This window comes from Puntigrus tetrazona, chromosome 11, assembly GCF_018831695.1.
Source record: "Puntigrus tetrazona isolate hp1 chromosome 11, ASM1883169v1, whole genome shotgun sequence".
In the NCBI taxonomy this organism is placed as follows: domain Eukaryota; kingdom Metazoa; phylum Chordata; class Actinopteri; order Cypriniformes; family Cyprinidae; genus Puntigrus; species Puntigrus tetrazona.
In genome coordinates, this window is record NC_056709.1 from 108,038 (window position 1) to 124,501 (window position 16,464).

Genomic DNA, 16,464 nt, shown 5'->3' on the forward strand with positions numbered 1-16,464 from the left:
TCATGACATCACACAGAAAATGTAAAAGTTGCGCAGCGTTTGAGCACTGAATGTACGAAAATCATTTCAGTTTTCAGAAGCGTTTTCTCAGCGTTGCATCACCTGCATTAATGTTTATTAGAAGTATCCCCGTTACACATCTGTGGATGGCTTCAGTCTTTCAAACACATTAAACTTAAAATGTTATGTTGGGGAATTATGCTTTTTAAATGTGCATGAATGATTCAAACGTAAGCACAATATAGTTTGCTTATATTGTAATGCAATGAATGTTAACATTATAACTACAGTTTCGTATGGTTACTACAGTTTGTAAGTAATCTACCCAGCTCTGCAGTGGATGGGTGCCGTCAGAATGAGAGTCTGATAAAAACCTCAGAATAATCCACAGCGATCCAGTCCATCAGTGAACATCTGGAGAAGACCAAACATGAGACTAATCCAGCGTTAAGATGTTTTAAACTCAAATACGAGTCCGTAGTAGCTCTTCCTCCAGTCAAAAAGTGGCGTTTACAAGCTAGACGTCATTCTTCTAGCACTAAAGTGATTCACATCTTGTCATTCACAGAGTTGTGTGATTTGTAATTTTTTCCCATCAGGAGCTGAATGTCCGCCAGCTCACTCTGTCCACTGACAAGGACAAATATGGCATTCGTCTGCGAGCTGAACCCGATCACATGGTGCTGGGCAAACGGCTGAAAGGGGCATTTAAATCCGTGACTGCTTCCATCAAAGAGCTGAAGAGTGAAGAGCTGGAGATCTTCCAGAGGACAGGCATGTACCGCATACACTCATCAGACTCAGAGTCTCCAGGAGAAGGACTGGGAAGCGTGGTGGAGGTAAAAGACCACCAAACAAGCACACGAGTGAATAGCATGCGGCTGAGACGGATGCTGGAGTGTGCTGCGTGTGAAGACGCCAAAGAAAGTCAGACGTCTGGAGGCCTCACAGCAATCCGTTATATAGGATGAATGATTTTTGTGATGGTTCTGCAGCACTTTGCCAAAACTAAAACAGAAAGTTTTTTATTTCATTATATTTTAAAAGATGAATGAAATTGATAATTTTTTGAGCACTCATTAAATGAGGAAAAAATTTAAACGAACAGGACTGAATATATGTAAAAATATAATTAATTACAGTTTTTCTTTTCTTTATGTATTTTCTGATGAACCGCCAGTGGATTTCATGGAGACATAAGGATCATTTTTGGTTAACTTTGTAAACTGGTAATAAGTTGTAAAGGTTTCATGAAAAGGCTCGTGAGTTTGGGAGGAGATCTGATCTGATAGCTCTAAAGCGTCTTCATGCCTCTCTCTCGTAACGCTGATGATGTGAATCTGTTCCTGGAGACTCTGGTCCCTCACAAAGAGTTCATTTAGTTACTCACATGTTCTACCAACAGAAACCTATTTGTAAATATGTAGATTAGGAGCACAGAAGCAGCTGTATTTTGTAGATTGTATAGGTCAAAATTAAACATGGCTCTGTTGTTTTTCCTGCAGGGTCCATCGTGGTGGACGGTCACGAGCTGCTGGAGGACGACCTGCGTCTGATGTACAGCTTCGATCAGAGCTCAGGAACGCCGGCTCAGTACGAGGCTCACTCGGACGCTCAGGTGCTTCTTCTGCTCTCGCTCCGTCTGGACACTCTCCTCGTGACCTCCGCTGACCTCTGTGTTCTCACAGGTGCTGGTTCTTCTGGACGTCACGCCCGATCAGGCCATGCAGGACGAGGGTGTGGCCCGAGAGGTCATCAACCGCATCCAGAAGCTGCGCAAGAAGGTGCTTTCAAAGATATTACTACAATCAAAAATATCTGTCAAACCGAGAGACGTTTCTGTTTACTCTCAATGATTAATGTTTCTGCGGAAACTGTGATAGGTTTTATTTACACTTCATGGATACATGCAACGTTTAAAAAACCCTGCATTTATCATAAATAGAAACCTTTTGTAGCAAATGTCTTTACTGTCGCTTGGTTTAACCCGTCCTTGATGAATAAAAGTGTGATGAGAATGATTTCTGAAGGATCACGTCACACTAAAGACCGGAGGAAGGATGCAGGCTGTCGTAAAAAAGTCACGATATCACGATGATCATCAATTCTAAAAATGCTCACGTTTGGTAAACTTTTTATCCAGTAAGAAGTAATGCGTATAAACTACAACAGAAATGGATTTATCGAACAGATTCCTCCATGCGCTCTGAAAAGTCATGTGTGTAATAGACGTGATAACTCGACCGATCTGCATCTAGAAGCTGGTCGTGTTTCTCGTAACAGCAGAAAGACAAGACATCATTTTTTTGTGTTTGATAGATGGAAAGGATATTATTCAGGGGCTTCTCTTAGCGATATGTAGCTCCAGTTTCTCAGGAAGTGAGGGTTAGTTACCGTGACTCTGTTAGTAAGGAAGTGTTTGTGGCTCTCTCTCGGGTCCGGCTCACTTGTTTTCCCAGGCTCGTGAGGGATGCTGTTTCCACCCCAGAGTTCTGCATGCGTCGAGCGGCTTCATAAAGCTTAATTACCCAGAATGCACCGGAAGACGGGCAGCGCTTTGAAGTTGTGTGGAGTTGAGTAAAGTACGACAGATTCCTTCCCTCGCCCCCTGGCTTACTTCGTGCCTCTTTTTTCTTAATAAACAAAGGTTTTTCCACTGCGCTCTATATGTGAGGGGGAAGGGCCGGGACGCCTGCCAGGCTCGAATTCCTCTCTTATTGAAAGTCCGAAGAAATCGGAGGGAATTTTCCATGGGAGGGAATTAATTTTTCAGCGTCCATGCGACAGAAGAGCGTGCTTGGTGTTGTTCAAAGCTCCCGAATGCCCAGGCCTGTATTTTCCACAACAAGCCCGTTGGTTTCGTCACGCGTCTGCTTTGGGAAGATGATTAGAGCTCGCTGCCGTCTCCCAGCGCACGTCTGTTTTTACTCTTAAACTGAAGGCCGATTAAATGAGCTGTTCTTCGTCTCTCGAGAGACTCGTGTGAAAGAAATGATCAGCCGAAGAAGCTGCTGATCTTCAGAAAACGCGATTCTTCCGAATCTTAATGAGTTTGCGGCCCGTTACCGTAATCATTAATCTAATCATTCTTCAGAATCATCTAATGTTTGGGTATGGTTTCTCATTATTATTAATATTCCTCATTAAATCACTGGAAAGTGACAGGAAGCCCATTTATAATGTTACAGTAGATTATTTCCACAGACATATTAATCAGCACTAGTGTTTTCGACTTCGATAATAATCAGAAATGTTTGTCGAGCAGTAAATCAGTACATTATCATGACTTCTGAAGATCACGTGACACTGAAGACCAGTAATGATGCTGAAAATACACAGAGATAAATGACCTTTTAACAGATATTCACAGAGAAAACAGTACTTTTATATTGTAATAATGTATTTGCAATAACAGTAGGCGCAGTGTAATATTATATATGTATATATGGCGTGCATGATGTATTTTCTTTGCGTCTTCTTTCTGTTGTGGTGTGTTCTCAGGGTCACCTGGTCCCGTCGGATGAGATCACGGTGTATTACAGCAGTCAGCCGGCGGGAGAATACCTGGATAAAGTGATCCGAGCACACACTGACTTCATACTGGCCACCACTAAAGCTCCTCTCAAGCCCTATCCTGTGGCCCAGAGCTCCAGCGTGATCGTCCAGGAGAAAACACAGGTGACCAGAGCTCTTCCATCAGCAGGCTCTTAAAAATACAGCTCTGGGTGAACAGCGGAACTGCTCGGAGAGAATAAGAATATCTCTTACACCCTGTTTATTCTTTAGAGATTAAGCGTGACGTTTGGGCGTACAGTTGATGAAAGTGTTCCTGTTCGTTAAAATGTGTGTGGAGAGATGAGAGCTGAAGAAGCTTCAAGTCCAGACGCATATTTTAACACCTTTTTCTAAATGTATTTACCAAACGTTCCACAATCGTAAACTTTTATAAACACAGACACGAAAGCTGCGTGAACACGGCTCATTTAGTTCAGAGGTGCCTCTGTAGTACTGTGTTCATATTTGTAGTACATTTAATATTATATTAATTGCAATTGATTTTGAATTTAAATAAATCTGCCGTTCGTTTACTCATCCTCAGGTCAGCCAAGATATTGGCTAGGTATCACTTTAAGGTACAAAAAATATATGAAATACTGAATACCTCCTGGTGGCACATTAAGGTTTTATGAAGTGAAAGGAGAAACTGTTATTTACAGCCACTGACTTTCTTTTATGAATCTCAGAGTTAAACATCTTTAGCTTTCTGCCGAAGACGAAAGTCACCCACGTCTCGTACGACCTGAGTGTGTGTGTGTGTGTGTGTGTGACAGCTCAAGGGCTCGGACCTGGACTTGACCATCGTTAGAGGGTCCGGCGTCTCCAGAGCGCCTCTGACCTCCGCCGCCTGCGCCTTCGTCAACCTCAGGGTCACTCTCAAGGACAAACAGCAAGGTCAGTAAGCTCCTCAGAGAAGGACACGCTCCTGACTGGTGACGCTGACTCTGGTCCTTCACGCTCTCCTCAGAGGGGGTGATCCTGCTGGAGAACCCCAGGGGTGACGACACGCTGGACGTGGAGCGGCTCAAGAGCGTCTGCTGTAGTGTGTTCGGACTCAACGGTGCACCTGTGACCATATTCAGCGGGAGGACAGGTGAGAAACACCAGCACACCTTCACGAGAACTTCATGTGCACATCCACAATTTAAGGCTTCAGTATCAGAATTGTAAACTTTATGCTAGAGTCTCTCAACTAGTTGCATGTATATTACTAGACTATATATATTTATTAGTAATAATGAAGCACATATCAGTGTCTTCTTCCTAATCCTACCAATACCTAAAAGGAACAACTATTGAAGGAAAATGTGTTACCTGTTCTTTAGTGCAGAGAACGTCATCAAATGCATTTTTTACAGTATTTGTAGTTTTCAACAGGAAAGCATATTTTGGGATTTTTAAAAGTAGTTACATCATAATGTTTCTAATCAAATAATTCAAAAGACATCGCCGTGGGGTTTATTGGCCGAACACACAGCGTTCAGGTAAAACATTCACAAGCAGGGGTTTTGACTCTCTTTAAGAGCCCTGTCGTTGATCAGGAGTAATGGCGTGGTTTCATTTAGGTCAGGGTTTGTTTCTTGGCCCGTCTGTCTTTGTTTGGAGTGCAGCGAAGGAGCGCTGTGTGTTTTCAATCAGGTCCTTGATTGGTGTTTGTGTGTGTGTTTCTCGTCTCCTGAGTTTTCACACACAAAGACGTTTTGACGATGTGTGTGTTCGTGTCTTTCAGCGCTGACCGCTGGGACTGACCTGATGTCCCTGAGCGGGAAAACGCTGACGGTGACCTCGGGTTCGAGTCCCGCAGACGTGAGCGGCTCCGACCCTCCTCTGTGTCCGTATGTGAACCTGCAGCTCGTGAACGCCAGTCCAGCCGGTGCGTCTCGCTCTCACCCTCACGTGTGTGTGTGTGTGTGTGTGTGTGTGTGTGTGTGTGTGTGTGTGTCTGTGAACACTTATGTGTGTTTAAAAATGGATCAAAACCGTGGGCCTCTTTAACAAAACTAAATAAAATGTAAATAATAAAAATGACAAAATATAACGATAAAAGCATACGATATATTTATAAAAGCTGCAATACTAAAACACTGCTCACACATCAGATTTATTTTAGAGTAAAAGGATAGTCTGTTATTAATTAGCCTTATGTTGATCCAAACCAATAAGACCTCTGTTCATCTTCAGAACACTAATTTAACCAAATGAAGATGAATGAAGGTCAAGTTTGGAAAAACATAAGGTTAATTAAAGACATGATTACTTTTTTTGGGGCAGAACTGTCCCTTTAAGAAGGCAGCTGAGCATGTAGTATGTTACATCTTTATCTGTTTTGTTTTAAATGCATTTTAAAACGTTTGTCGTGTGTTTCTCATTTTGTGTTGAGGTTGGTGTCAATGTTACAGACTGGTGGCTTCAGACACTACTTGTTTTCATAAATTCAGAAACCTTTTTGTTGATGTTTTTTCTTGACTCAAAAGTGCGATGAATCAGAGAGGAAGCAAATTCAGAGACGTGTGTGTGTGTGTGTGTGTGTGTGTGTGTGTGTGTGTGTCTGAGTGTCAGACCGGAAGTGGCCACGCTGCTCTTGATGAACCCAGCGGGGAAGAACGCCTTGCTCTTCCCGATCTGCTGCGAAGCGGCTAAAGTCTTCGGCCTGAGAGGAAGGAAGCTGCGGCTGTACCTGAACGAGGAGCTGACAGACGGTGAGCTACACGTCTCCTCTCTTTCAGTCACTATATAAAGCAGCTGCATGGAGCCTCTGAAGGGACATGGTTAGCCGCTTGCTAGCAGTTGTGTTGAATTGGTGAATGGTGAATTAATGGCGAGCTTTTTCAGTGCCTTGCGTATTAATAACAGCTTGGGCACATTTTTAATACAGTATAATTATCCAACAATGTAATTGTGAGAGAAAGCATTGAAATATTTTCTTTTCCTCACATCTGATGTTTATTGCCGGTGTTCAGATCGTAACCCTAATGGGAAGTGTATTATTTGTGGTGTATTGGGAGGTTCATAGTTACAGTTAAAGGAATCAGCTGCTGTGTTTTGAGCACATAACATTTGAACAAAAATTGTATAAAAAAATAAAAAACGAATATGAATCAAATCATGAGGTAGCAGAAGATTCCCAGGCGCTTGTAATGATGCGTAATTTATCTTTAAATGTTACCAAAGACTACCGTTCCATCCAAGCATCAGTGGTATTTTGTTTTATTTCTGAGCACCTATCAGAGGCGTCCGAGTCCTTAGCGGTGAGTGTCCGTGACGACAGGAAGAGGACTTTCACTAGTTCAAAAGCATTATTGATCACATCGTTGATTTCCAACTACGCCTTCAACTGATTAGACACGTTTCTCGTTCACGTCACAGTCTGAATCGACTGATTATGTAATATATGGAGCCTCTAACAGTGTTTGCACTTCCACATATAATATACAAACATAACGTACCGCAGGATATTCAGCAATAATTGGTGAGAATTACGTGATGCATGAAAGAGGCAGTAATATAAGATAGTGTCTGTCATATCCTGTAGTGTTCTCATGCAGTGACCAGGTCCACCTTCACTCCTGACCTCCAGAACTTCAGCATTTATTCATTATTAGTTTATTTAACAGGGACAGTTCACTATAACATTGCTGTCATTTGCATATGTGCATTTGCATCTCCGGTCCCTGGTTAGGCTTTTAATACAACAATAAAACACACACACACACACACACACACTAACATAAGAACCAATGCAGAAAAGCTGCAATACCTTCACCCTGTTAAATGAAGATTGTGTAGTTCTGGTTGGTTGCACCTCTTCTAGTGATCCTTTCACTACTCTTTTTACACTAAATTTTTTTATAACAACTACTTTAACAAACTCTATTTTTGTTAAATATTGCATCGATGCTGTCTAACTGGTTTCTTGTTCGAAACTTCAGGTGTTTGTTTAAATAAAGATGTAACGGGTTTGATAGTCAGTTCAGAAACGTGACTCCAGACAAACCATTTCCTGCATATATAATAAGATACTTTTTAGAGATATACTGTCAAGTGAAAAGCTAGAACACCCTGTTGAATACCGTGACGTAAGAAAAAAAACTCTGGTTATTGGCAGGACTTAAAATTTGGAGAATAAAACCAACAACATGTGAATAAATAATGATCCACAGGACCTGGACACCTCGCCGTCATTGTGTTGAGCCTGAACTCACATTGTGTTGACCTCTCCGTCAAGCAGTGGATCTTAAAGACACAGTGCACAATTCACCACGTTCTGTTTCTCATCTCAGAACCAGAACCCTTTTTCTCTCAGAACATCAGACTCATGCTGTTTGTCTGAAGCCCAGCAGATCAGAAGAAAGTTTGTTTGTTTGTTGATGTCTTAAAGAAAGTGGGTCGTATCCCAGAGGCCTCTGCTGTTCTGCTGTCAGATGTGTAGGGCAAGATGGCGTCAAGCGCCTGGTCTTCAGCTCAGAGACGACATGAGTCCATCTAGCGTTTCATCAGAGCGCGGAGACTCTCTTCATATAAGACGAGAAGCTAGCAGCCTAGCCCCGTCTTCTACAGACGTACAGAGTCTCACAAAGGCAGTGTGTGATTGTTAATGTTGAGTTGTTGGCCGTATCTGATTAATTATGGTTGTGTTTCAGAGCTGGAGGCGTCTTCTCTGCACTCTCTGAACACCAAGACCCTCTACGTGAAGGTTCTTCCTACAACAGCAGAAGCTTAACCAGACCAGACCTGCGTCCTGATGAAGATCTGATCCGATCATGTTTGGTGTTTGTAATGGAAACAGGGAAGGTCAAATAACTCAGATTTCATGTATGTTGGTTGATCAAGTAAAGTTTATAACTGGATCTGTACTCTGTGGGTTTCTGTTGGGAAGCTTTGAATAAAACTTGAGATGCAGGTAAAACCTTTGAAACGATCATTTATCTTTGTCCCCTTCATAGTGCATTGGTTTGCATAGTGCAAACTTCATTGGTTTTAATCTGGCTTTACTTAGACTCTGTCTTCAGAACTAGTTTGACCAACTAGTGGTTAACCAAGGGGTTATCAGTCTTGGATTTCAGATTCAAACTGGACCAATCTACCTTTCTTTCAACAGAATTTAAAGTTAGGAACACTTTTAAGGGTGAAAAATGACTAGCTGCAACCGACCAATGGTGCAGATGATCAATTAGGAAACGATATGAACTACAAAACAACACAAGTATCTCCGAAAACTCTAATAAGACACGATAGCAAAAACCTGACAAAGAACACAGGAAACATCAGGGCTCAATGTTCCCTGGGAATAACGTGAGACTCAGGTGAACTAATCAGACACCATGGAAACAAATATCAACAAGGGAAGTAACCAAGAAAACCAAACAAAGGAAAGAAGGAATAATCCAGGAAACCAGTAAACAGAGGCTGTGTCAATGTCCCCTATATAGTGCACTATAACGGCTGTCAGCTCTTTAGTAGTGTTGTCTGGATTTCAAGCAAAGCGCTTTAGTCCCTACATGGGTTTACTTTTATACCCACAATGCACTGTGACTTTGAGGGTGCAACCAATGCTGCTTCCCATCATCCAATGAGGGAAGGACTGATGAGATACCAGGTGCGTACAAGTTATAAACATATACATATATATAAACATATATACATATATATATATGACACACACACACACACACACACACACATACATATATATATATACACACACATATACATTATATATATATATATATATATACACACATATACATTATATATACATATATACACACATATATATATATATATATATATATATATATATATATATATATATATATATATGTATGTATATGTATATGTTTTAGCTAAACCCCTACATGCAGTAATATTCCTGTCACTGTCTCATAGCTACAAAGTGTAAAGAGAGAGCCATTATTTTGAGATAAATGTGTTCAAAAAGTACAAGGAGTTCAAGGCTCTGAGCTCAGAATTGTTACCCGATCCCTGAGTAAGTTTAGAAATAGAAATGTCTTGTAAGGAAAATTGTCAGGACAGAGGTATGTCTGCTGTGTCTTTTGTGTGTGTGTGTGTGTGTGTGTGTGTGTGTGTGTGTGTGTGTGTGTGTGTGCGTGTGTGCGTGTGTGTGTGTGTGTGTGAGTGTGTGTGCGCGTGCGTGCGTGTGTGAACTTTAATAAAAACGTTGTATGCTAGGTAAGGTGTGCTGATTAGCGTCTTTGAGCTGGGTTTTAAAGTATCTGATATCCCTACTCAGACATCTGATGGTGTTTCAGCGGTGACTGCACTCACTGTCATAACACTCATCAGTGAGACGTTGTTTCAGTAGTGGAAGAAAGGAACACAGTCCTAATATTTGGGGGAAAATATACAATTTTAGTACAGTTATGCAATTTTATTTGTATTAGTTTATTTGTACTGTGTTTTAGTGTGACTACTGAAAGTGTGCAGTCACTACTGAAACATGGGATGTTTTGACAAAAATAAAGTATACTGAAAGATCTTTTTAATAGTAATGCATCTTTAACTTTGAAATTAGTGCAATAAAAGTTTGCCTTTTACGAAGAAAGTTTCTAAATACAACAGATCTCATGAATCACACTATTCATAAAATAAATGTTTGAACTCCGTTTTAAAATCAGTGCAAGTTTCCTTCGGTTGAAACAGCTCAGATTTATGTTTTAGTCTAAGTCTAACCTTAAGCCCTGTCTGTGAAACCAGGGGAAAGAGAATTAAGTGCATAATTGCTACAATTTTTTTGAATTTTCAACTTTTTTTGAATTTGGATCAGTTCTGTAGAATGGCCCATATAGAGATTACTGAATGAATGAACAAGTCTGCGGTTTCAGATACAGAGAAAATAATCCAACACTTTATTTGAAGGCGTCCGTGATACAGAGTAATTAACTAGAGAGTACTTAGTAGCAGTACTTATACTGTACTTATCATGTAACTACGTTATGGAACATTTGTACAGCTAGTAATTATATAGACGTAACACACAGCTACTGTTACACAGATGTTACACAGATGTTACACAGATACTTATGTAACCAAAAGATTGCCCTGTATTTGTTGCAGACTTCTATAATTATAATTTCAAGCACAGACATAATCTACTTTAAAATAAAGTGTATCAAGATTGTACTCGGTCTGTAACATCTGTGTAACATCTGTGTAACAGCAGCTGTGTGTTACGTCTACACAATTACTAATAATTACAGGCTGTTATTTCATCTAAGTACAGTGCTTACTACCAAGCACCTAAGTATGTAATTGCTCAGTGTTATGACACCTTAAAGTAAAGTGTTACCGAAATAATGACGTGGCGTCCCTTCATGATCAATCTGCTCATTCTCTGTGACATGATGCGCTCCGTTCATTCGTCATTTTATCACACTCTTGACGTAGATGCTTAAAAGACTGGAGATGTCTGGAGATGAGAGAGCTGCTAGTTCTCTGGTTGCTTCTCCAGACTAAATCCTTGGCTTCTGTGCAGAAACATCATGTGTCTCATCCCTGAATGGCAGTGACTTGGTCTTTTGCTGCCTCTGTGGCTGAGCGAACATTAAACAAACCTTCACCATCTGCCTGCTCACCACTCGCTCTCTCTGAAGTCACGGGAGGAGCACGGAGCGGCCAGTCCACCATCTGCTCCACACTCGCTCTACTCAGCCATCACTAATAATTAAACTATTCAGAGACTCCCGCATGGACCCGAATCTGCCGCTGTACCGCTCTCCGCAGCGTCTTCAAGTGCTTCCCGTCGTGTCTTCAGTGCCGGCTTTCTGTGGAGGTCTGGAGGTGGTCTGCGGTTTAGAAATGTGTGAAACAAAATATGAGCTGCGCATTTCTGCTGTTCCTTCTAAGTGTATGAAGTGTACTGGACAGGAGAACACACACCGCTTTGAGACGCTGTGAGAAACGCTCTGTACTGTTTCTGCACTGATGTTTTTCGATTAAAACAAGGGCATAAAAATGAGTCGGTTAGTTATCATTTATTAATCTGTTGTGTTTGAACAAACAGGATTGAGGTTTTGGGGTGAAACATCCCAGAATTCATCAGATCCATTCATAATACTGATCCCAGCTTAAAACAGGATTTCTGATCATTACTAATACCATCACAAACCATCAACTAGTCACCATTATAACTGTAAAAAATGTGATTTTTTAAATTTTTTTACAGTTGAAAAGGTAGTTAAATGTATTGCCAGAGATGATAAAAATGATAAAAAGTAGGTAAAGCAGATATAAACAAATCTTGTCATTTTCAATCTAAACAGCAGACATTCATTTTATAAAAGCGTGACATCAAAATCATTCTGAAACTAGTTTTTTAACTGATACAAAATCTGAATACATGTTGCTTGGGAGGGAAAAAAAAACTTTGAATAGCCTTCAATAGAGAAAGGTGATTTATTTTCATATTAATAATGCAAAGTACAGCATCTATCAGCAGCAACTTTATAGAAAGTTCTAGAAACTGTGTTCATCTCATTCTAAACAGGAATTCCGACTTTTTTAGTCTCCTTTCTCAGAATCGCGTGTAATCTTGCAGCTCTGTTTTTTGAAACCCAATGGTCTGCTGTCCTCAGGATGGAGTAGAGCTCAGGAGCCAGGGATGAGTTGAGGACAGCGGCAGGAGGAGCTGCTCAGAAGAAGGGCTTTCTCTCAGTCAATGGATGAAAAGCTGAGAGAGCCGCTCGCTTTCCCCCTCGGGGTAACATATAAGAGACGTAATGGAAAAACCTCAGTCACTTCAATCTACTCTCAAGCCCCGGATCTCCACGAAGCCCGCGCTGGGCTCCAGACGCTCGCCAGAGGACCGACCGAGGTGAGTTTACACGCTTTCCCGAGATTCTCGCGATCATATAAGCGCTGACAGGATCTGATGATGCTCCTCAGAGAGAGAGAGAGGTGGTCGTGCTATCTGCAGACGAGCCTCTCTCTCTCTCTCTGTGACATGAAGGAGAGCAGCGAGATGAATCGTGTTCTCTGTCGTGCTGGAGATCGGACGGAGCTTCAGCGTCTTACCTGGTACATGTGTTTGACAAGTCACCCAGTTCGAGTCGAAATAAAGCAGGCAGTCGAACGAGTGTGATGCTCTAGGATGAGCTGAAGTGTGTGAAGATATCTGGACTTTTAAAGCACTGCTGTGTCAGGCGCACAGTTACATACGTTCTTGCGTGTTTTGAGTGATTTCAAACAGGAATCCAGCACAAAGAAGTTTCAACTTTAGTGTTTTCTAGTGTAAAAAACTTTTATCCCAAGCAGCTTGCGTTGCATTTCATGGCATATATTTCATCAGGTGCCCGGTCTCATCAAAATGCATGTAAATAACATGCCAAAGAAAAAAAACTTGGTGGTATTTGAAGTTTAAAATGAACTTTGGTGTATATATGACACAAACGTGTTTGGCGTGCATACGATATGCAGTTTTCACCATTTTCAGTCTATTTGCCCTGAGATTTGATCTGATGTGGTGTAGTATTTATCATGAGATATGTTTGTGTGACAGAATGACCCGCTGGCGGATCAAGATGTGATTACAGAAATGATGCTGACCCGAGAAAATCGTTTTATTGCATGGCACTTCATTTTTATTTTTGCATCACAGTAGAAAGTACACATGGCATAAGAATATCCGGTAACACTTTTCAAGGTTACACCTGATAGTTGCTTCTTAGCATGCATATTACTAGAATATTAGCCATTTAATAGTGCTAATTAAGCACATATTAACGCCTTATTCTACATCCCTAATCCTACTTTAACAACTACCGCTCTATTAATAAGCAGCAAATTAAGACTTTACTGAAGGAAAAGTCATAGTTCATAGTAAACAAGTGTTAGACCTACCTTCTTACTACGGTAGATTGGCATATTTGAAACTGATTGAATATTTAGACCTGAATGCAAACTATAATAGGAGTTGACTGCACTGAATGTGTTTCAGCATGGAAGCTCGCCGTCCTCTTGAAGTGAAGGGCTTGTTGTCATAATGCACAATGATTTGGATAATGCACCATGTCTTAATCTGACATGATGAGCACGTCCTTTAAATGGACTGCTTCGTCTTTATTGGCAGTACAGTACGGTGTTCTGCTAGGTTATATTTAATATTACCAAGAGAGTTGTTCAGCTGTTCTTTTGTGCCATGTAGCCAAATGTAGCAGAAATCACTTAAATGCCAAAGCATTAAGACGCAGCCCACTAAGCACACTTGATTTAATATGTAAATACGATTCACACGTTGCTGTGTTTGAGCAATCGGCCTGATTTCAGTCTTTTGTTGGCAGTGTTCTTTCAGGTGTGCTTTCATTTATCAGAGTCAGAATCACAGTTCGTTTTATGCCTGGGAATCACTCTTGAAGAAGAGAAGAGCACTTGTGTTTAAAGCTTGGTCCCACTTCTCACATTACACTGGCAGATTATTGATTGATAAAGCTTTAATTTCACGTGGTTTTTACACAATGCTATGTTATGAGCTCAGAGCATTTTTACCATATAGTGCATGATTTGTCAACAAATCAGCTTCAGGGGGTTTTTCTCATGTCGTAAACTTGCTCGGCCGCGCACCCGGTGCAGCTTTACACCTCTCTCCTACGAGTCTCGTGATGATAAAAAGGGCTCCAAGACTTCATAAGCCGTTTATCATCATGTTACATTATAGGTTATATATATTGCATGTGTTACGTTTTCAAATGATAGAGTTTTAACCTTCTAGCATCGTTTATGATCTGCTGCATCTGTTTTTCTATTAAATGGAATACACTTTTAGTGCCACTCACTTCACCATGAAATGTTGCAAAACCACAATTTCACCGCTGGCACACTTTCAGCACATGTATGCTGTGCGCTCGGCTGAGCCCCGGTCCACAGTGTAAACACACGCAAGGATCTTTAAGTAGAGTGTAAAATGTATGTATCGTTTCCGAGCTCTGTGTGCTTGTTGCTGATTATGGGATGTCTTGAGGATGGTGTGGGTGTACAAACAGAGCAGGAAAGAGCCAGATTTTCCACAGCTCTTGAGTGGATGTATGAAATCCCAAAGACAAACAGCAATGATCAGCCTTTTCCCACAGTGTTTGCTCATGATCTCTGTGACCCATCTCAGGAACACACTTCACTATCTGAAGTACACCATCGGACCGGTGCCTGTGTCTTAAACCTGAGATCTTCTGTGTAACACGTATAGGCCATAGAGTGCAACAGTCTGCTTCTGGAAACATGAACTTTTAACGATAACTTACATAAACCTTTCATAGGCAGAGCAGTTGTGAGCTCTCAGGTCATTCATTAATGCTTTACGCTTCGTGGCAGCCATCTGTTTGCACTATTTCACAGATTGTTGTAGAATAATCACGTTGGACTGTGGAAGTTGCGATGAAGACTACATCACCCACAATGCCGTGCAGAAACGTCCCCCAATCAGAATGAGGCGGCCAGCAAATCACACCAGATACAATTTATTCAATCTCCCTATTGCATATACCTTGCAAAATAATCAGCAAATGTCAGTCACTGTTTAAGTGTTTTTGATGATTGTGTAGTTTTTGACACTCCAGACAGATAAACCACCACGCCATCCTGAGTCTCTGTGAGCTGCTGTGGTGTTGTGTAATGTACAGTACGTCTGTGTGTGAGACTGTGATTACTCACCCAGCGATCACTTCCTGTCCACACCATCCTCTTCCTGTCTGGCCACAGATGCAAACACAAACATCGATCTCACGGCGTCCTGAGAACTCAACAACCATCCCTTCACGCACGAAGGAGTTCAGAGTCGAACATACGCAGAGAAAACAATGTGCAAAATATCATTTAAATTCTACCACAAATCAAATATTTAATAATAGACTATTCACTTTAAAGAATAAATGAACTGGGAGACAAAGATGATTTCAGACCCAATCAAAAGAGATGAAAATTATTTTTATTAATGTCAAATATTTACGATTGCTTCATTTGCGTAAATGTGGGAGGGGCTTTAGCTTCTTTTCATTTTAACAAATAAATCATAAAAAGATTTTTGGTTGGCCTGTTGAAGATGTTAAAATCTGGTTATAGTCTTCTGATGTTATAATTAATGCTGTCAAACCAATAATCACATCCAAAGTATGTACTATCTATACAAGTATACAAGTCTATAGTGTGTATATTTATTATGTATATGTTAGTACACACATGCATGCAAATGTAACATTTTAATATGAAATATATTTATATATAATATAAATGATACAAATATATACATGTGAATACATTTTCAAAACATATCCTGTATATTTATATATGCATAATAAATATACACAGTACATGTAAACGTTTATTTTGGATGTGATGAATTGTGATTAATCATCTGACAACACTAAAGTAAATGTAATAATATGTTTATCATATTGATTATATTAAATTCGATACTTACTTACAATATCATTTATAATAACAAAAACATTTTTTTCAAAACTCCAAAACTCTCAATTTCAACACTCTGAACATTACGGCCCTTTTTTTTCGTCTAGAAATTTTTTTTTCACGAAAAGACATTAAACATTGAATTATTTTTAATTAAATGAAAATGAAACCTTTGCGTGACTTTTTATTTACTGTTAATGCATTAATAAATACAATTTGTTAATATTCCTTTAAAAGGTTTTAATAATAATTGTATTTTTTCTTAACTGTGAATGGAATACGTAAAGACGCACGTGGTTCGTACAGATCTCTCACGAGAGAAATGTCTATGAGATGTTAGTCAGTATTCCGTAAGCCAGTGTTTTCCGATGGAAACGACCTCTCGAGCATAAACACAAACAAAAAGATGCAACACAATGAGTCTGAGCTTCCAGGAGTGAGACAATAGCTGAAACTCTATATCACACTGATCCGGCTGCGTCCTCGTCATGA

At 40.3% G+C, this 16,464-nt stretch overlaps 1 protein-coding gene and 1 pseudogene across 1 annotated transcript in view; one reads left to right on the top strand and one right to left on the bottom strand.

Annotated features, from left to right (window-relative positions):
- Nucleotides 1–8,464, top strand: part of LOC122354020 (isoleucine--tRNA ligase, cytoplasmic-like) — a 46,857-nt gene extending 38,393 nt beyond the window's left edge. Inside the window, exons 26-34 of the mRNA XM_043251980.1 lie at nucleotides 600–774; nucleotides 1,506–1,618; nucleotides 1,689–1,784; nucleotides 3,502–3,678; nucleotides 4,332–4,452; nucleotides 4,526–4,651; nucleotides 5,288–5,435; nucleotides 6,112–6,257; nucleotides 8,199–8,464. Coding sequence (XP_043107915.1) covers nucleotides 600–774; nucleotides 1,506–1,618; nucleotides 1,689–1,784; nucleotides 3,502–3,678; nucleotides 4,332–4,452; nucleotides 4,526–4,651; nucleotides 5,288–5,435; nucleotides 6,112–6,257; nucleotides 8,199–8,278 — 1,182 coding nt within the window. The 3' untranslated portion in view covers nucleotides 8,279–8,464. The remainder of the gene's footprint in view (nucleotides 1–599; nucleotides 775–1,505; nucleotides 1,619–1,688; nucleotides 1,785–3,501; nucleotides 3,679–4,331; nucleotides 4,453–4,525; nucleotides 4,652–5,287; nucleotides 5,436–6,111; nucleotides 6,258–8,198) is intronic.
- Nucleotides 8,465–15,223: 6,759 nt separating this feature from the next.
- LOC122354319 overlaps nucleotides 15,224–16,464 on the bottom strand; it is a 34,184-nt pseudogene continuing 32,943 nt past the window's right edge.